Source organism: Scylla paramamosain, chromosome 41 (genome assembly GCF_035594125.1).
Source record: "Scylla paramamosain isolate STU-SP2022 chromosome 41, ASM3559412v1, whole genome shotgun sequence".
In the NCBI taxonomy this organism is placed as follows: domain Eukaryota; kingdom Metazoa; phylum Arthropoda; class Malacostraca; order Decapoda; family Portunidae; genus Scylla; species Scylla paramamosain.
Window position 1 is genome coordinate 7,866,967 of NC_087191.1, and position 20,337 is coordinate 7,887,303.

Consider the following 20,337-nt stretch of genomic DNA (forward strand, 5'->3'; position numbering starts at 1 on the left):
GAAGTCTCAGAAAATTAAGGAAAACAACCAAGAAAAAGAGAATCAAGGAATGAAAAGAAATACGAGAAAATATAAATAAAGAGATAGGAAAATATAAATAAATAAGAGACTGAAAAAAAGGAAGATATAGAGAAATTGAAAGAAAAATCAGGAAAGGAGGGACTGGAAGACAAGAGGGAACAAAATAGATAAGAGAAGAGAAGAATGGAAAGGTGAGGAGGAGGAGGAGGAGGAGGAGGAGGAGGAGGAGGAGGAGGAGGACGAGGAGGAGGAGGAGGAGGAGGAGGAGGGTAGAAAAGGTAAAGAGGTAGATGAGAGGATATGGAGGCTTGGGACGTGAGAGGAGGAGGGGGAGGAGGAGGAGGAGGAGGAGGAGGAGAAGGAAGAGATGAAAGGTCGAGAAGTCATCACGAAAATGTTTAAACTGCTGCCACCACCACCACCACCACCACCACTGCATAAATATAGCAACACCACACCCACGCTTCCCACATAAGTATCTTGGTGTCGTTGTGTCAAACGACCTAAAGCCGAGTCAACACTGCACAGAAACAGTAAAGACGGCAAATAAATTAGTAGGGTTCATTGGAAGAACCTTTGAATTTAAATCAGAAAAGGTTATACTTGCCTTATATAACTCACTGGTGCGCCCTCATCTAGAATACTGTGTACAGTTCTGGTCACCATACTACAAAAAAGACATTGAAAAACTAGAAAAGATACAGCGCAGAGTCACAAAGATGATTCCAAGATTGCGCAATAAGCCGTATGAGGAACGACTGGAAGAACTAAACCTATTTAGTTTAACAAAGCGCAGGATAAGAGGAGACCTAATTGAAGTGTTCAAAATTTTCAAAGGATATAGTAACATTGATGTACATAAATATTTTACCATTGATCATTCTAACCTAACAAGAAATAATGGATTCAAGATTATACCCAAACGTTTTAAATCCCACGAGGCCAAACATTTCTTCTTTAATCGTATAGTAAATATATGGAATAAACTTCCTGCCGAAATTGTAAACAGCAATACTATTGAATCATTCAAAAATAAGATAGACAAATATTTAAAAGCAAATCCCCAACAAGCTCTCTTCTTGTCCGAATAATTACTAAATTCACTATTAAACTCTTATTTTACAGACACCATTTTTAGTATAACTTGTATTAACTTTGAGATAGGCGTATAGAATTCACCGTAGGGTGAATAGTAGAACTTCCTTTCATCCTTTCCTATGAAAATTTCCATGTCAGTTTTTCCATACTGCATGGTACTTTTCCCAACTATTTCCATGCCAGCGCAAGCTGGAGGGAGTGGTGGGTGGGGAGGAGCCTTCTGCTATGCTGTCCTGTCTCTCTTCACTGTAGCTAGTTAGAAGTAGTTACCAAACAGCCTTGCAAGGACCAAAAGGTCTGTTGCTGTTTGGCTTTCCTTTGTATTCCTTTGTATAATTACATCAACACCATTTCTATCACCACCACCACCACCACCACACTGACTGACCACCACCAGCGTATCCTTTCCATCTTGTGTTCTGTTTCATTAATCGCGTTTAATTTTGTTCGGATTTCCATTTTCGTTTGTTTTTTTTTTTTAATATCGCTCTGCATTGATTCCCACGTCCCCTCCCTTTTTCCTCTACCTCTCTCCCTCTTCTTCCTCCCTCCCTCCCTTTTCTACCTCTCTCCCTCTCCCATTTCCTTTCCATCCCTCCATCTCTTCCTCTCCTCGCTCTCTTCTTACTTCTCCTCCCTCCCTGCCTCCCTCCCTCCCTCCCTCCCTCCCTCTTTCCTCCTCCTCCTCCACACCGGGTCACGCTGTGTTACGGAAGCGAGGCACAAAACATGCTTGTGTAGTTTGCATATTTTCAATTTGTATTTTTTAACATCTGATCTTTTATTTATTTTTTTAATGTTGTTTCCGGTGCTGCTTGTTTCGTAATTTTTCAGTTCTGCCAAAAAAAAAATGCTCTTCAAAAAGTTTCGGTTTTTCTCTTTCAGTCGTCCTCAGAAAAATAGGAATTTCTTTGTTTTTTTGTTTTTTTCCTTTTTCTTTTCTGAGTGGGATTAAAGAGACAAGGTGTTCTTTTATAAACGGCAGCTTGGTGACCTTCTCCCCTCACTTTATAATTCAGGCTACCGGGACCTCCATGCCTAAAAATGCTCCTTGACCCCAACACTTTTTTTTTTTCTGAGATTTCCATCATTTCTTTACATATACTGCCTGTGGTGCATCTGAAAACTGTAAACCTCCACCACATTTTGAGAACAACGTTAGTCCACACTTTCAAATTGGGAAAATAAAAAGTTAAAAAAGTAATGCCTGAAAAATGTCTTGGAATCACCATTAATACTTGGAAACCCTTCAGATACTCCTTCACATTTTAAGAGCAACGTTAATCCAGTCCTTCACATTTAAAAACACTGAAAAAAAAAAAAAAATGGGACAGAAAGAAAACGATTTGAGTCACTCTAAACCTTTTCCAGCCAGTAATATATTTGAAAACTTTAAATCTCCATCATTTCCAAAGAACAACATTGATCCAGGATGTGAGGCTCGTATTCTTGCGTGGGACAGCTTTGAATTTGGGGTTAAAAGGAGGCTGGCAGGATACGCACCTCAGTTGTTGGGAATGCAGTGCTGGGGAGAGGAGGAGGAGTGTGTGTGTGTGTGTGTGTGTGTGTGTGTGTGTGTGTGTGTGTGTGTGTGTGTGTGTTAGGTGACTGGTTTGTGGTCAAGATATATTATGTACGTACGTCATTTTGTGTCTAGAGGACGTGCACCTGTGTGTGTGTGTGTGTGTGTGTGTGTGTGTGTGTGTGTGTGTGTGTGTGTGTGTGTGTGTGTGTGTGTGTGTGTGTGTGTGTGTGTGTGTCTGCCCCCGCGCATGTGAATGTATATACGAGTATGTATCTGTGTAAGTCCCTGTGTGTCTCCATTATATAAGCACACCTCACGTCCGCTAGGCTGCTTCCCTCCCCTTAGCCGCCACAATCCCTCGATCTGGTCTGTTCACTCCCTGCGGCTTTGCTCTCGCTAATCACCCCATTCACTTACCCGTGATAGATTAGCCTTGTTGCCCCACCACCCACCAATCATGCCCCATCCATCAACTAATCATTATGAGCCACTAATCACACCAGGCAGTAAAGAAGCTTGGCGGGTGGAGTGTGACTAATAATAAATGAGGTGGAGGGAGAGAAGGAGGGAGACAAACAGCTGGTCCTCTCTGATTTACCTAAGGTCTCGGTACATGAATTAGCTAGAACAGTTGGGAAAAATAAATGAGGAGATGGAGGGAGGGAGGGAGGAAGACAAACAGCTGGTCCTCTCTGCTTCACATGTCTGGAGGGGGTTCCACTCATACTGCTCTTCTAGACAGGGTGGAATCAAAAGCTTTTCGTCTCATCAACTCCTTTCCTCTAATTGACCCATATTCTCTCACCCCTATTCTGTCCACCTCTCTAATGCAAGAGTTAACCAGTATTCTCAATCATTCATCGCTTTCTCTGGTAAACTCTGGAACTCCCTGCCTCCTTCTGTATTTCCACCTTCCTATGACTTGAATTCCTTCAAGAGGGAGGTTTCAAGACACTTATCCTTCATTTTTTGACTACCGCTTTGGACCCTTTTATGGGACTGGCATCTCAGTGGGCTTTTTTTTTTATTGGGTTTTTGTTGCCCTTGGCCAGTGTCCCTCCTACATAAAAAAGAAAAATGAATTAGTTAGAATAGTTGGGATAGATAAATGAGGAGATGGAGGGAGGGAGGGAGGAAGACAAACAGCTTTCCTTTACTAATCGTCTCTATAATGAATTAGTTCGAACAGGTAGAAAATCAACGAAGAAACCAAAAAACAAGTGTCAATTGAAGGTTGCTAGCCAGAAGACAGAGCCAAAGGGACTTCTCTCCTTTGCTAACCATCTCTTTATGACGAACATTTGGAAGTGAAGGAAGAAGGCTAAAAACGATCACCAATTAGGGTAGCTAGCGAGGCAGACAAATATCAAGGGATTCTATCAGGTATATAGCACCAAAAATAGTGAATTAGTAAGTCTATTATAGTCAGCTGATGGAGAATTAGCTAGTTGTGAGATAGAGATGAGTAAAATTCTGAATGAGTATTTTTAAGAGTTCACACTGGAAAACATGCGGGAAATGCCAGACAGTGGATAGATTTTCAAAGCAGAGGAGGATGAGAAGCTGATAGAGACATAAGTAAGGAGGTAGAAAAATTGTTGAGGATGATAGGTGGAGACAGGCAGGCGTAGTTCATACAGGGACTGCCACGTGTAGGCATGATGGCTTCCTGCACCAACAATATTTTCTTATTTTGTTAAACGTGTTGGGAAAATAATTCTACGGTTGAGTCTTTTCGTGTTTCACTGTAGCAGGGACTTCTTAATGCTGGTCTTTATGGATGGATGGAGGAGGAAGAGGAAGAGGAGGATGAGGAGGAGGAGGAGGAGGAGGAGGAAACATACCTGACCTCAATAAAGAAAGTGTGTGTGTGTGTGTGTGTGTGTGTGTGTGTGTGTGTTATAAGAATTATTTCTGTGTTTGCTGTTGCTGTTGCTGTTGTTGTTGTTGTTGTTGTTGTTGTTCACCTTAATATTGCTTATAATACGAAATTAGTCCAACCTTCCATATTATTATAGTTTCAATTTGTATCATGCACTTTCAACCATTACCACTACTACTACTACTACTACTACTACTACTACTACTACTACTACTACTACTACTACTACTACTACTACCACCACCACGAAACTACAGGAGCCTTCGTTACTATTCCTATTACAATTTCTATCATACTCCCACCACCACCACCACCACCAACACCACCACCACCAACACCACCACCACCACCACCACCACGACCTTACCTGTCACAACATGTACCGCCACGTTTGCAGGGTTAGCTAAGTAGGGCTGGCACGTGTAGTTTCCGGCGTCTGTTCTCCTCACTCTGGCCACCATTAGAGTGCTGGTGTAGTTCTGATGGTCTACCTGGGGAGAGAGGTGGTTACTTGGTGATGTACTGGTGACGTACTGGTGATGTTGTTAGTGGGTGTGGAAGGTTAGGTTAGCTGTGGTGGTGGTGGTGGTGGTGGTGGTGGTATTCTTCTTCTTCTTCTTCTTCTTATTATTATTATTATTATTATTATTATTATTATTATTATTATTATTATTATTATTATTTTTGTTGTTGTTCCTTCTCTTGTTGTTCTTGTTTTTGTTATTTTGTTTATTATAATAATTATTTTTTTATAATAGTTGTCGTTTTTTTTATTATTTGTCCATCTTTGTTTCGTTCTTCTTTTTCTTTTTTTTTTCTTTCCTTGATTCTTTCCTTACCTAATCTTCTTCCTCTCTTTCCTTTCTTCCTTCCCTCGCTTTTCTGTTTCTTTCCTTGTTTCTCTGTTTCTTTCTTTTTCTCCATCTTTCTTCATTCTCCACGTCCTTTTAATTATTTCTTAAACCCACAAACTACACCCTTTCAATCTACACCTTCCTTCCTTCCTTCCACCCATCCACCCATCATTATCAATACCACCACAATACCCAATCAAATCACTATCATCATCACCAATATCATCACTATCAACACCATCAGTAGTAGTAGTAGTAGTGGTAGTAGTAGTAGTAGTTTTTTAATGGCAAGACTCATACAAAACTTTCACCATTAATATCACCACAACAGTCACCACACTCACCACCACCATTATCGTCACCACCTTCATTCTCACCCGTGCCAACACCTGGGGACGCCATTAGTCTAATTACTTGGCTTACCTTTGTGGGAAGAAAAATGTGTTTCTTTCTTTTTTTTTTTTTTTCAATCATCTCTGGCGACATTTAGTTAATAGGTTGCGCAATGTTAGGTTTTTTTTTTCTTTCGTCCGTCTGTTTGTCTGTATCTTTCTCTCTCTCTCTCTCTCTCTCTCTCTCTCTCTCTCTCTCTCTCTCTCTCTCTCTCTCTCTCTCTCTCTCTCTCTCTCTCTCTCTCTCTCTCTCTCTCTCTCTCTCTCTCTCTCTTCCACACCACTGCACAGGACAACTTTTGAGCCTTTACACACTTCCACCATTCAGTTCCACCACAATATCCCGGTTTACATCCACCCTTCCACCCATCCACCCCACAACTTCCCCCTTTTGCTCCACACAACACTGCGCAGTTTTCCTGGTGCCGTTTCGTTCCCCAGCCCAGAGACCCTCACTGACAGATCTTATCCACACACACACACACACACACACACACACACACAGCAATAACAACAACAACAGTAAAGGTAACAACAACGTTCTCTCTCTCTCTCTCTCTCTCTCTCTCTCTCTCTCTCTCTCTCTCTCTCTCTCTCTCTCTCTCTCTCTCTCTCTCTCTCTCTCTCTCTCTCGCTTTTGTCTTTCTTTATATATTAATGTCACTATTACTGCATTATATATGTCTGCTCTCTCTCTCTCTCTCTCTCTCTCTCTCTCTCTCTCTCTCTCTCTCTCTCTCTCTCTCTCTCTCTCTCTCTCTCTCTCTCTCTCTCTCTCTCTCTCTCTCTCTCTCTCTCTCTCTCACACACACACACACACACACACACACACACACACACACACACACACCATCACCACCACCACCACCACTAACAACAACAACAACAACAACAACAACAACACCTTACCTGGATGTGGTGCTGCCTGGCGTAGTTCACCATGGTGTTGTTGTGGTACCAGAAGATGTAGACAGGGGGCACGGGCGCCTGCTTGACGTAACACTCTAGGACAAGCAGGGAACCCTCCTCTATGTGCACCTCTGAGGGCCCCGCCACCATCGCCTGGGCCTCTGTTGGGGGGAGGGGGGAAAGGGAGGCAGTAGTAAATGTATAAGGTTCTCCAACAAGGGAAACATGAGCTGTGGTATTAAGAAAGGATAGATATTAATGGATTTGTGAGATTTTCCAAACAGACAAACAGTAGTGGAAGTTTTTTTTTTTTCAACTAGGGAAGCATAAGTCGAGGTGTTAAAAGGAGGGGAGCAATAATGGGTGTGTAAGATTTTCCAGCCAGGCAAACATAAAGTGCGGTGCTAAATGTTCTTGTTTTATCTCTTGTTTATCTGTGGAGTTGAAGTTATTACGACTGTTGAGCCAGGTAAACATAAGGCGCGGTGTCAAGAGGAGGGGGAACAATAGTGAGTATATGAGATTTTGCAACTAAGCAAACAGAAAGACTCGATGTTAAATATTCTTGTTTATTTCTGTTACAGTTGGAGTTCATGTAAGTTACTGGGACTTTTCATCTACTGCAATAAGGGAATGGAAACAATGTGAAGGATTTTTACTATGATGAAGAAAAGGAAACGAGTATTTGAACTGACACATCACTAAAATAACGAGAGAATGGAGACATCAAGAGAATAAATATTTAGCAGGACAACAAGGAAATTATACCAATACGCGATGTTTTCACTATAAGAAAAGGAAACGAGATTTGAAAGACTTACACCATACTGATATAACAATAGTACAGAGATAAAGATATTGTTAAATAAAGATGTGAAGATTTATCACTACAATGTCAATACAATAACAAAAGGACAGAGGCACTAGATTACTGGCCAGGACAATATTAACGAAAGGGTTAAGGTGAGATAAAGGGTGAGATGAAAATTTATCACAAGAACGAAGGAAAAATCGAGAGAGGAAATTTAATGTTGGTATAATGAACATTTGAAACATTTATTGCAGGCCAGACAGCGTGTTGCAATGGTGGCAGGTGTGGGATTAATGTCAGTCTTTGTGTGTGCAGTAAAATCTTCAGGCAGAGTAGCAAAGTGCAAATTAATTTCTCTTATATAAAAAAAGGTAATACAGTATGAAGAGCCAATGTTAATAACGTAACAGACGGCCAAATTACAAAATACTGAATGAAAAAACAGTAAAAACATGTACGTCTGTCTGTCTGTCTGTCTGTCTGTCTGTCTGTGTGTGTGTAAAAGCCTTTCAGTTTTTTGCACGTAAATCAAAACCCAATTCTTCTGCTAAGGTCACACAAAATGCTTCATAAATACGAGAGTTGCTTCTTGCTGTGAATCGTTGCGAGATATGAAGGAAGAAAAAAAGAGTGAAGAAAAAAAGCTCCCTGCACCACTAGTAGAGTACAGGACGCGGGGCATCACGCTGAGAGAAAAGGTGAGCGATGCATTATGAAAAAGAGGCGAGTGAAATGATGGTGGTGATTGAGTGGCTGTTATTTGGGTCATGATTAGATTAGGTTACATTTCGTTAGGTTAAGTGGTGTTAGGTTACGTTAGATTAGATTATGTGTGTGTGTGTGTGTGTGTGTGTGTGTGTGTGTGTGTGTGTGTGTGTTATTCTGATTCTCAAGTGGATGTTATTTAGATTTTAAGTGTTATTTTGAATCTAAGTGTTTATGTGTGTGTGTGTGTGTGTGTGTATGTGTGTGTTATCTAGAACATTAAGGAAGCAAGTTAATGAAAGTATCGTTAATTAAAAGGAATGAAGAACAGATAGAACAATAAATAGAACAATAACACAGCCACGCATCCCTCGTATCTACTACATATTCTCTCTCTCTCTCTCTCTCTCTCTCTCTCTCTCTCTCTCTCTCTCTCTCTCTCTCTCTCTCTCTCTCTCTCTCTCTCTCTCTCTCTCTCTCTCTCTCTCCCCCATTTCCAACTAATTCCGTATTCTCCCATCACCACTTCCCTCCGTCACCTCCACCTACCCTCTCCCATTAACTAATACCCCTTCCCTCTATCACCTACACCATCACCTACTCTCCCCCCACTCCCACCCACTCATTACCCACTCACTTCACCAAGTACTCACTCCCATACTCCATCTACTTCCACCACCACTCACTAATACTCTCTTCTTCCATCACCTACTCTGTCCCACCCTCCCTCGCCCCCCGTCACCTATTCAGCGCCTGCACACACGCGCGCAGTACTTACGAGTGACGGTCAGGGTGAAGAAGAAGGACACAGGAGGGCTGGTGGTCAGCTGACACTCATACTGACCTGCGTCCGTCAATTTCACGTCCTTTACCCAGAGTTCCCACGCCTGCAGGGAGAGAGAGGGAGTGGTGAGGTGGTGGTGCTGGTGCTGGTGCTGGTAGGAAAAGTGAGAGGAAGTGTTATTTTTTTTTTTTTTTGTGTGTGTAATATTTGCTGTTGTTGTTGTGGTGGTGGTGGTGGAAGAAGGGAATAAAAGAGGATGTGTTTTTTTTTTAGTATAATAGTTGTTGTTGTTGTTGTTGTTGTTGTTGTTGTTGTTGTTGTTGTTGTTGTTGTTGTTGTTGTTGTTGTTGTTGTTGTTGTTGTTGTTGTTGTTGTTGTTGTTGTTGTTGTTGTTGTTGTTGTTGTTGTTGTTGTTGTTGTTGTTGTTGTTGTTGTTGTTGTTGTTGTTGTTGTTGTTGTTGTTGTTGTTGTTGTTGTTGTTGTTGTTGTTGTTGTTGTTGTTGTTGTTGTTGTTGTTGTTGTTGTTGTTGTTGTTGTTGTTGTTGTTGTTGTTGTTGTTGTTGTTGTTGTTGTTGTTGTTGTTGTTGTTGTTGTTGTTGTTGTTGTTGTTGTTGTTGTTGTTGTTGTTGTTGTTGTTGTTGTTGTTGTTGTTGTTGTTGTTGTTGTTGTTGTTGTTGTTGTTGTTGTTGTTGTTGTTGTTGTTGTTGTTGTTGTTGTTGTTGTTGTTGTTGTTGTTGTTGTTGTTGTTGTTGTTGTTGTTGTTGTTGTTGTTGTTGTTGTTGTTGTTGTTGTTGTTGTTGTTGTTGTTGTTGTTGTTGTTGTTGTTGTTGTTGTTGTTGTTGTTGTTGTTGTTGTTGTTGTTGTTGTTGTTGTTGTTGTTGTTGTTGTTGTTGTTGTTGTTGTTGTTGTTGTTGTTGTTGTTGTTGTTGTTGTTGTTGTTGTTGTTGTTGTTGTTGTTGTTGTTGTTGTTGTTGTTGTTGTTGTTGTTGTTGTTGTTGTTGTTGTTGTTGTTGTTGTTGTTGTTGTTGTTGTTGTTGTTGTTGTTGTTGTTGTTGTTGTTGTTGTTGTTGTTGTTGTTGTTGTTGTTGTTGTTGTTGTTGTTGTTGTTGTTGTTGTTGTTGTTGTTGTTGTTGTTGTTGTTGTTGTTGTTGTTGTTGTTGTTGTTGTTGTTGTTGTTGTTGTTGTTGTTGTTGTTGTTGTTGTTGTTGTTGTTGTTGTTGTCACTCTTACTATTACTATCCTGCATGTCTCCCCTCCTCCCGCGGCCTCGCTGCACAAGACTTTCTTCTTTCTCTCACCCCTATTCTGTCCACCTCTCTAACGCAAGAGTTAACCAGTATTCTCAATCATACATTCCTTTCTCTGGTAAACTCTGGAACTCCCTGCCTGCTTCTGTATTTCCACCTTCCTATGACTTGAATTCCTTCAAGAGGGAGGTTTCAAGACACTTATTCATCAATTTTTGACCACTGCTTTGACCCTTTTATGGGACTAGCATCTCAGTGGGCATTTTTTTAATTGGATTTTTGTTGCCCTTGGCCAGTGTCCCCCCTACATGAAAAAATAAATAAATAAATAAGTTCTCCTGCTATTCCAGAGTCCCAGCGGCGCTTCTCTCACCTGCCTCGCTCCACTCAGGTAAGGTCACATCTCAGTCAATATTCCTACATTTAACTTTGCATTTATTTCAGTCAGTCATTAATCTTACTTTTTTCTTTCTTCCTATATTTATTTTTTCTCCACATGTATTTTTTTCCTACGTTTGTTTTGTTTTTTTGTTTTTTTGTGAATTTGATTTTTTGGAGGTAATTTCTTTTAAGTTTTCCTGCATTTATTTGAGTTTTCCTGCATTTATTTGAGTTTTCCCTGCATTTATTTGAGTTTTCCCTGCATTTATTTGAGTTTTCCCTGCATTTATTTGAGTTTTCTTGCATTTATTTGAGTTTTTCCTGCATTTATTTGAGTTTTCTCTGCATTTATTTGAGTTTTCCCTGCATTTATTTGAGTTTTTTCCTGCATTTATTTGAGTTTTCCCTGCATTTATTTGAGTTTTCCTGCATTTATTTGAGTTTTCCTGCATTTATTTGAGTTTTCCTGCATTTATTTGAGTTTTCTCTGCATTTATTTGAGTTTTCCTGCATTTATTTGAGTTTTCCTGCATTTATTTGAGTTTTCCCTGCATTTATTTGAGTTTTCTCTGCATTTATTTGAGTTTTCCCTCCATTTATTTGAGTTTTTTGTGGACTTCTTTGAATTTTTCCCTGTTTCTTTAAGTTTTTTCCTCCTTCACTTCACTTTCACGTCAATACTCTGAGGGAGGAGAGAAATTTGTATCGTCTTTCATGAGCTCAGCACTTCAGAGAGAGAGAGAGAGAGAGAGAGAGAGAGAGAGAGAGAGAGAGAGAGAGAGAGAGAGAGAGAGAGAGAGAGTGAGAGAGAGAGTCCAAACTTAATTTCCTTCGTTCCTCGTGACTTCCACCTCAATCCTTCACACCTGCCCTCCGCACCTGCCGCCAACACCTGTTCCCCCTTGCCCCCCTCCCTGAATGTCTGTCTGTCTGTCTGTCTATCTGCCTGTCTCTCGCATTCCACGGATATCTTACCTCTCCTCCTCCTCCTCCTCCTCCTCCTCCTCCTCCTCTTTCTCCTCCTCCTCCTACTCCTACTCCTTCTCATTCCCATTCTCCTTCTTGCCTGTTTTTTGTCATTTTCTTCCTTCCTTCCTTCCTTCCTTCCTTCCTTCCTTCCTTCCTTCTTTCTTTTTTTCTTGTTTTTGTTGTTATTATTGTTTTGTTTTGTCCGTTGTTGCTTGATGCTTTTGTTGTTGTTCTTGTTTTCCTCTTTTCCTCCTCCTCCTCCTCCTCCTCCTCCAGACACCTGAATTGCACTTTTTTTCACTTCTCACATCGTGTTTTTAATTCTGTTTCATCACCACTAACATGAAAAAAACAAAGAGAGAGAGAGAGAGAGAGAGAGAGAGAGAGAGAGAGAGAGAGAGAGAGAGAGAGAGAGAGAGAGAGAGAGCGTGTCACCTCAGCATGGTCGGCGTGCACCACTGAGAACCTCCTTTCCGCTGCATACACCTCCTGGCCCACCGTCAGCAGCTGGTCATCATCCCTCTTCAGCCACGCCACCTGCAGGGACGCCAGGTGAACACACGCACACACATACACAAGTAAACATAGATAGATAAATAGATAAATGAATAGGAAAATGGAGGTATATATTTTCTCTTCTTGCTTTTCTTTAATTGCATGCACTTAATGGTAGACAGATCGATAGACAGATAGATAGACAGTTAAGTATGAATAGATAATTAGACTGATGAATAAATAAGAAAATGGACATATATATTTTTCTTTTTATTCCTTATTTTTTTCTTTAGTTAATCACGCAAAGAATGATATACACAGGAAGGAAGGAAAAAAGGAGACGATACGCTGGACAAAAGATGACGTAATAGATAGTGATGATAAATGAGAGGAGAGAGCAAACAGGAATAGCGATAAGTTTGATGAATAATGCGTTTGGAGAAAGAGGAGCAAACACACACACACACACACACACACACACACACAGAGAGAGAGAGAGAGAGAGAGAGAGAGAGAGAGAGAGAGAGAGAGAGAGAGAGAGAGAGAGAGAGAGAGAGAGAGAGAGAGAGAGAGAGAGAGAGAGAGAGAGAAAGTAAGTGGCGATAGATATTCAGACATTCCAAGCGCATCTCTCTCTCTCTCTCTCTCTCTCTCTCTCTCTCTCTCTCTCTCTCTCTCTCTCTCTCTCTCTCTCTCTCTGACATTTTCATTTAATATTCTCTTTAAGAAAAGCGAAACTTGACTCATCACAACTATTATGAATATTTAAACGTCTCTCTCTCTCTCTCTCTCTCTCTCTCTCTCTCTCTCTCTCTCTCTCTCTCTCTCTCTCTCTCTCTCTCTCTCACCGTAGTTGAAATAACGGCAAGACGAAAGATAGAAGAATGAAAACGCGTTGGTAAAGAGAGAGAGAGAGAGAGAGAGAGAGAGAGAGAGAGAGAGAGAGAGAGAGAGAGAGAGAGAGAGAGAGAACCAATGGTGAATAGTGTTTGTTTGGCTAAGTGTTTCTGTTGAATGTGTGTGTGTGTGTGTGTGTGTGTGTGTGTGTGTGTGTGTGTGTGTGTGTGTGTGTGTGTGTGTGTGTGTGTGTGTGTTGAGACATGTAAGGGAATGATGGGTAGAGAGTATAAAGAAAGAAAGTGAAGGGGAGGGAGAGAGAGAGAGAGAGAAAGGGAAGAGGGAGTGAGGGAGTGAGGGAGGGGGTGAATGAGGGAGGGAGTTAGGGGGAGGAGAGGGAGAAGGGGCAGAGAGGAATAAGGTAGGGGGAGGAGAGGGAGAAAGAGAGAGAGAGAGAGAGAGAGAGAGAGAGAGAGAGAGAGAGAGAGAGAGAGAGAGAGAGAGAGAGAGAGAGAGAGAGCAATAGTCAGAAAATAGCAAATAAAAAAAAACAATCACACAAGAACAAAAAAAAACAAGCAACAACAAAATAAACAAACAAAACAAAACAGCAACACCCCCCAAAACCCTACACAACACCCCACAACACCTGCAACACCCTCGAACAACACCCCAAGCCCCAAGCACACCTACCCTTTCATCAGACAAATGATACGTGTAGCAACTAAGCGTCGCCTCTCCCCCGACCTGCGCCGCGACCTCAGTGTTGTTCTGCCCCTGGTACTCCGGCGCCAGGGTGTTAAGAGCCAGCGCCTTTGCCCACATCGCCTCCGCAGCCTCATACAGCTCGTGGCGGCCTGGGGGTGTCTGGGAGGGCTTATGGAAGGCGAGGAGAGGCGAGGGAAGAGAGGGAAAGGCTTGAAGTGTTGTTGGTAGCGCCCCTTCATCCCCAGTCACGCTCATTGCTGTAACTAAGATGCAAAGGTTTGGGGAATGTTACAAGGTGTGTTTGGTGCTGTTTGGGTGTGTGGGTGCTGTGTTAGTGTGCTGGTGGGTTCTGGTGTGTGTTACGGGGGTTTTGGTTGTAGAGGTGTGTGTTTTTTGGGTGTGTTTTGGTGTGTGTGTGTGTGTGTGTGTGTGTGTGTGTGTGTGGCTGTGTGAGGTGCTGTTTGGGTGTGTGTGGGTGTGGGGTATCTCTCTCTCTCTCTCTCTCTCTCTCTCTCTCTCTCTCTCTCTCTCTCTCTCTCTCTCTCTCTCTCTCTCTCTCTCTCTCTCTCTCTCTCTCTCTCTCAGTAATAAAGACGAACAGACGAATACCCTCTCCCATTAATTTCCACAAGAGGCGCCTTGTTTCCCTTGACCTTGAGTCCTCTCAACACTGGTTTGGTTGTTGCTATTGGGGTCCCCTTAGAGAGATCTAATGCGCCACCACCACCACCACCACCACCACCACCACCACCACCACCTGTAGCAATTGGGGTGTTTATGATTAATTTTTCCTGCCATATTCGATGCAAGATTGTGAAGGACTGGAACTAAATGGATACCAGAGAGAGAGAGAGAGAGAGAGAGAGAGAGAGAGAGAGAGAGAGAGAGAGAGAGAGAGAGAGAGAGAGAGAGAGAGAGAGAGAGAGAGAGATAAAATGCACAAAACAATAAAGAAAAAACGCGTAGAAAATCCCTTTTGAAAAAAATCAACAGCAGACATTTTTTTCAACATTTTTTTCTCATTTCAATCCAAAAAAAGAAAAACAAACAGGAAAACAAAAAACAATAATAACAACAAGGAAGCAAGGAAATGAGATGTAGGAGAAGAGGAAGAGGGAGACGATAATGACGAGAGAGGAAGGAAGGTTATGATGATGAGAGGAAGGAGGAGGAGGAGGAGGAGGAGGAGGAAGAGGAAGAGGATGATTATTATTATTATTATTATTATTAAACATAACGGAGAAGGCAGAGTGGGACGAGCGCAAGCGCTATAAGTTGCCAGATGACAACCCCCACCCACCTTGACCGTAGAAAGAAGAAAGGAAAAGCAATTAGCACAATAGTAGGATGAAATCAGAGCAGGAGGAGAAAAATAGGTTAAACAATTATAAAGAACGCCTCAACGAACTGAGAATTATTAAAACTCACAAAAAAATTCAACAAAAAAAATCAACAATTCTGACTTATTTAATATATGTCAGACAACACGAGTAAATGTAGTATAACTACTTAAAACTTGATGGTATAAAATCACAGGTATAGTTACATAATTTATCACCGGTATAGCTGCAAAAGCAACCAGAGTTTAATTGACTAGACTCTTCAAGATTTTGTTCGAAGCAGACTTGAATTTTTGCACATCACTCGCAGTGCATGTGCCCTCGTCAAGCATGTTCCAAAGTCTTACAGCACAAGGAACAAAGCTTCGCTGAAACTGACTGGTGTGACACCTAACCTGCTGTAAGCAGCGCGCATGTGAATTTGACGCAAGTCGAGTGTTTCTGGTGGGCACAAATGCATTTGGGATGGAGGCATTCAGCGGGTGAAGCTGGTTGGCATGGATCTTATATAGCATGCAGACACTGCTGACATTGCGTCGGTGACCAAGATCCCAAGCTGCTTCGCCACCACAGAGGAACCTAGCGGAGGAGACAACTCTGTCAATGAGACGGAGGTGGGACACAGCTGCGGAAGACCACACAGGAGCACAATACTCCAGCAGTGGAAGAATAAAACACCGGAAGCAGCTGGCAGAGATAGACTGGTCACCAAAAATCCGGTAAGCCTTCCTCACAACGCCAAGCTTTTGCGAGGCAGAACTGACAAGACGCCTGATGTGCCGTTCAAAAGACAGTTTTGAGTCGAATCTGACACCCAAAATATCAAGCTCATCACATACTGTCAGAGGCGCGCCATCAACAAGCAGAGGGCCGTGAAGGGGATTTAGCGTGCGAGAGCGTGAAATACACAAGCATTTTGATTTTGATGCATTCAGTTTCATGTTCCAGGTGCGACACCAGTCAGATATACGTCTGAGATCCTCATTCAGGGATGTACTAACATCAAGACGTGAATTCGGTGACTCAACAGTAGCAACAAGTGTCACATCATCTGCATATCCGTAAATAGGATTGCTAGTGATTTGTAGTAGATCGGAAGTGTAGACATTGAACAGCAGAGGTCCCAGTACGCTACCCTGGGGAACACCTGAGTGGACGCTGTACCAGTCACTGTAGCAACTATCAACGCACACACGGTGCAGTGCGGTGGGTCAAAAATTGAGTCAAGATGGACAGTACCGGGCCACCGACACCAAAAGATTGCAGAATCTTATGAGAGATAGTGAGTAGCGCATCCGTAGTCCCTAGGTTCTTCCGATAAGCAAACTGATTAGCTGGTATCAAATGAGAGTGTTCAAGGTAACGAGAGAGACGACCAGAAATAACATGTTCAAAGATCTTAGAAAGTAACGGCGTGATAGAGATTGGTCTATAGTTGCTGGCATCAGATGATGGAGAGCCTTTAGGGATCGCTGTGATGTTCGCATTTCTCCAGCACATGGGGAAACTACCGGTCAGGATTAGGCGTCTGAAGACTGCACTCAGTTTGGGAGCAAGAACTGCAGCTGTTTCCTTCAGAAACATAGGAAACATCCCAAGCGGATCCGTGCCGCCATGGGAGTCGAGTGCTAAAAGTAGTCTCATGACTTCCTTAGACCTAAAAGCCAGTTTTGTCAAGACTGGCATGGCGGGAGGCAACTCGCTGGTGGGGGCTAGAGCTCGACAGAGCTTGGAGTCAAAGTGTTTCATCAGCAGATCAGCTTTGCCTTTTGGACTTGTGATCAGCTGTCCAGTATCAGAAAGCAGAGCAGGGAGAGATGGTCGCAAACCAAAGACAACTGACTTCAGCGTGGACCACCACTTGTGCGGGTCAGATGCAGTGGATAGTTTTTTCTTTAGCAGAGGTAAGATATTCGCTCTCAGCAGTCCTGTAGACTGCCGCACAGGAAGCTCTGGCAACAGTGTACGCATCCCAAGTTTCACGTGTCCTTAAGTGTGACCACCTTAAGTGTGATGATATGCAAGAGAACAGTGATAAAGAGAGAAAGAGAACGAGAACTATTTTAACCACATCCACTCATCCACTCATCCACTCATCCACCCACCCATCCAACCACTGACTCATTGATCCATCCACTCACCCACCCATCCACTCACACACCACCCAACACGTCCACTCATCCACCTATCCACATAACACTCCGTCTTATCCACCTGCCTACTCACTGACACGCTTATCCACACATCTACCCACACACCTATTTACAACCCATTCATCCATCCTTCCACCTATTCAGTCCACTCAGCCTTCCATCCACTTATCAATCCATCCACCCATCCATTTGTCCACACATTAATGCATCTATTCATCCACATACCCATTAACTTACCTATCCATTTACTCACTCCATCCATCCACCTTGCAAAATATCCACCCATCCACCTAACCATCCATTCATCCTTCCACCTACCCCTTCACTGGCCCATTCACAAATCCGACCACCCATCTACCTACCCCCTCCCCCCCATCCACCTTCCATACACCCACCTGCTTCCACATCTGTCTTTCATCCACTTATCCACTCAGAGGAAGGAAAGACAAGAAGGATGAACAAGAAAACGAAATGTGAGAGAGAGAGAGAGAGAGAGAGAGAGAGAGAGGAGAGAGAGAGAGAGAGAGAGAGAGAGAGAGCACATAAATCTAACACATTTCAAATATTTCCTTCACCTGTGCGTTTTTCTCACCTGTTGAAATAAATAATTGATGTGGATTATTTTTTTTTTGTTTTTTTGTATCTTTAATATAGGGAAATAAACACAATTTCTCTCTCTCTCTCTCTCTCTCTCTCTCTCTCTCTCTCTCTCTCTCTCTCTCTCTCTCTCTCTCTCTCTCTCTCTAGATATATAGATAAATAGATAGACAGATAGATAGATAGATAGATAGATAGATAGATACACATGTACACAAACACATAGATAAATAAAAAGATAGATAAACGGATCAACAGATAGACAAACTGATAGACAGATAATATTCATAGATAGAAAGTCAATTGGAAATATAAATGAACAGATAGAAAGATTGATTGACTGATTGAATGACAGATACACACACACACACACACACACACACACACACACACACACACACACACACACACACACACACACACCTGCCAAAAACAGAGCTGAGAGGGGCCACATTGTATCCTATCACGACCTCTTGCAGTAGTAGTAGTAGTAGTAGTAGTAGTAGTAGTAGTAGTGAATCTTAAGTTTTCCTCCTTTTCCTTCTTTTAGTTTAATTTTCTTCTATTTCTTCTTTTTTTTATTTCTCTGAGTACTTTTCGTTTTTCTTTTTTTTTCACTTTGCAAAATCAGAAAAGTTTACGAAAATGGTCTTTTTAATCTCTTCTCTTGTTCTTCTCATTGTCCAGGTAAAATTATTTCGTTTTCATAATTATCTTTTTTTTTCTTTATTTTTATTCATTCTTCATTTTATTTACAGTTCATTTCAGTGTATTCAAGAAATTCTCTCTCTCTCTCTCTCTCTCTCTCTCTCTCTCTCTCTCTCTCTCTCTCTCTCTCTCTCTCTCTCTCTCTCTCTCTCTCTCTCTCTCTCTCTCTCTCTCTCTCTCTCAGGACATCATCGTTTGTTTTCTTAATTACAAAATATTTTCAAAAACGGTAACAATAATAACACTAATTCTTCTTCTTCTTCTTCTTCTTCTATTTGTTTACCCTTTTCTGTTCTTTCTTGTTTCTATTCCAATCACTCTGTTTTATATCACGAAGGGGAGAGAAAATAAAAACTTTGTATATATTTTTGTTTTTCAGTTAATTTTATGATATTTTTTCTGTTTTGCTTTCACTTTTTCTCTTTGTTTTGCTTTTTCTTTCTATTTTTCTATCTTTCTGTTTTTCTTTTTTTACTTTTCCTGTTTTTTTTTTGTTTTCCCCCTTTTACTTTTTTTCTGTTTTATTTTGTCTTTTTTACTTCTTTTTTTTATTCTATTATTTTTTTTATTTTCTCGTTTCACTCTCGTAAACTAAAACCAAAATATGACTTTTCTTTTCTTTTTTTCTATCAATTTTAATCGTTTTGCATTTAATCTTTCAGTGTTTCTTTCCATTGTCTTTATATTTACATCATTAAACTTTAAAAAAAAATCTAAATTTATGTTTTTTCCTGTTTATTATATATATTCTCTATTATTCCACATTTATTTTAGTGTACATCAATTTGTCACTAACTTAACTAAACCCAAAATAAACAAAATCAGTCTTTTCTCTTCATTTTTCCATCAATTTCATATATTTTCTCTATTATTCCACATTTAGTATCCATCAACTCAACACTGACTTAACTAAACCCAAAATAAACAAAAGTCATTCATTTTTTTTTCCACTTGACTTAAAAAATCTGGTGAAGAAAAAGAAAAACTTGTAAATAGATCAATCTTTTCACTTTTCTCAACTTTTCTCACGGTAATATAACTTTTCCCACACTGTGTACAACTAATTCACAGGCACAGGATAATCCACACTCACGCATGTCTAATCCTCACGGTTCTGTCATGGTGGATTGGTTAGGGAATTATTATAGCCATTCTTGTCGAGGCGTGGAAAGTTAAGGGCAAGGTGTGGCCGGAGCGAGCGGCGGCACACCCTCTCCTTTCTGCTGCTGGCGAGACACTGATCTGCCTTCATTCTTTGCAGCTGTGTTCATAGATTCTCTCTCTCTCTCTCTCTCTCTCTCTCTCTCTCTCTCTCTCTCTCTCTCTCTCTCTCTCTCTCTCTCTCTCTCTCTCTCTCTCTCTCTCTCTACGGTTGCTGGGACCTATCTTTGACGTATGAAAAATTGATATGAATAAACAGAGTAACATAGATACTTAAACACAGTATTTTATTACATCATTAGGGTTGTTTAGTACATGCATTTGCAGCAGACGTGAAAATATTTAAGGAGTCGGTGCAGTGGAGCTGTGTCTGCTGCACGGGTTGGTTCTACATTCGTTGTACAGCGTGGAAGGAAGGAGTGGAGGAACGCTTCTGTCCTGGCGAAAGGGATGATGGGTTGAAAATTCCTCATGTTGGCAGCACGGGTGGTGTGGCCGTGAGGTTGTGCCCACGGCTGGCGTAGATATGGGGGGGACTGCTTTTGGACCTTGTACACGACGCACAGTCCTGCAACATCACGGCGCTGGTGTAGGGGTTGCATGGGAGGCTGCTCGTCTGGCGGGGCCTTCAGACGTATCAAGCGTTGGCTCTGTGCTGCACCTTGTCAAGAAGGCACAACTATGAAGGCCCCAGGACGACCAAGGGAGCGTGGCGTACTACGTAAGACAGCGGACTTCAGCTGCTTATAAAGGCGGTGGT

At 41.6% G+C, this 20,337-nt stretch overlaps 2 protein-coding genes across 8 annotated transcripts in view; one reads left to right on the top strand and one right to left on the bottom strand.

The window, feature by feature from the left end:
- Positions 1 to 19,666, bottom strand: part of LOC135092903 (cell adhesion molecule 1-like) — a 24,865-nt gene extending 5,199 nt beyond the window's left edge. The window contains exons 1-7 of one of the 4 annotated variants that reach the window (XM_063991675.1): positions 19,510 to 19,666; positions 18,132 to 19,381; positions 13,604 to 13,881; positions 12,014 to 12,115; positions 8,976 to 9,084; positions 6,682 to 6,842; positions 4,894 to 5,017 (exon numbers count right to left, since the gene is read on the bottom strand). In XM_063991675.1, the coding sequence (XP_063847745.1) occupies positions 4,894 to 5,017; positions 6,682 to 6,842; positions 8,976 to 9,084; positions 12,014 to 12,115; positions 13,604 to 13,881; positions 18,132 to 18,162 (805 nt within the window). In that variant the 5' untranslated portion in view covers positions 18,163 to 19,381; positions 19,510 to 19,666. Of the gene's footprint in view, positions 1 to 4,893; positions 5,018 to 6,681; positions 6,843 to 8,975; positions 9,085 to 12,013; positions 12,116 to 13,603; positions 13,882 to 18,131 lie in introns of all 4 variants that reach the window. The other 3 variants (XM_063991677.1, XM_063991678.1, XM_063991676.1) reach the window with 3 other exon arrangements.
- LOC135092904 (mitotic spindle assembly checkpoint protein MAD2B-like) overlaps positions 1 to 20,337 on the top strand; it is a 134,276-nt gene that overhangs the window by 83,338 nt on the left and 30,601 nt on the right. For 3 of the 4 annotated variants that reach the window (XM_063991680.1, XM_063991684.1, XM_063991681.1), the window contains one exon: positions 10,579 to 10,619. The exons of the other annotated variant lie outside the window; for it this stretch is intronic. The gene's annotated coding sequence lies outside the window, so the exon portion shown is untranslated. The remainder of the gene's footprint in view (positions 1 to 10,578; positions 10,620 to 20,337) is intronic. 4 annotated transcript variants of the gene reach the window in all.